This window comes from Pterocles gutturalis, unplaced genomic scaffold (assembly GCF_000699245.1).
Source record: "Pterocles gutturalis isolate BGI_N339 unplaced genomic scaffold, ASM69924v1 scaffold38237, whole genome shotgun sequence".
Lineage (NCBI taxonomy): Eukaryota > Metazoa > Chordata > Aves > Pterocliformes > Pteroclidae > Pterocles > Pterocles gutturalis.
In genome coordinates, this window is record NW_010109061.1 from 1 (window position 1) to 376 (window position 376).

At 53.2% G+C, this 376-nt stretch overlaps 1 protein-coding gene across 1 annotated transcript in view; it reads left to right on the forward strand.

Moving 5' to 3' along the window:
* Positions 1-115: 115 nt before the first annotated feature.
* Positions 116-376, forward strand: part of LOC104461322 (chromobox protein homolog 8-like) — a gene marked incomplete at both ends in the record, with an annotated part of 862 nt that continues 601 nt past the window's right edge. The window contains 2 exons of the mRNA XM_010072864.1: positions 116-181; positions 280-346. Of these exons, the coding sequence (XP_010071166.1) occupies positions 116-181; positions 280-346 (133 nt within the window). The remainder of the gene's footprint in view (positions 182-279; positions 347-376) is intronic.

Sequence of the window (376 nt, forward strand, 5' to 3'; positions counted from 1 at the left end):
CAGGGGAAACTTGGGTCCCTTCCTTTATGCCCCCTATTTGCTCTTTCTTTTTTATTTTCTTTTTCCCGTTTCTGGCTCCTCACGCCGTTCCCTCTCTGTGTCCCCCCCACCCCAGGTACAGCACTTGGGAACCCGAGGAGAACATCCTGGATGCTCGGCTGCTCGCCGCCTTTGAGGAGAGGTACAAGGCCTTTGCTAGCCGTAGCCGTTGTGCTTGTAAATATGTTGCTGTCTCGTAGCTATGCTGAATTGAAGCTGTGGTTTTTTTAACACCTCTAGGGAGAGAGAAATGGAGCTATTTGGGCCTAAAAAGCGAGGCCCCAAGCCCAAAACCTTCCTGCTAAAGGTAAGGAGGCTGGAGCCCCGCGCGCGCTGG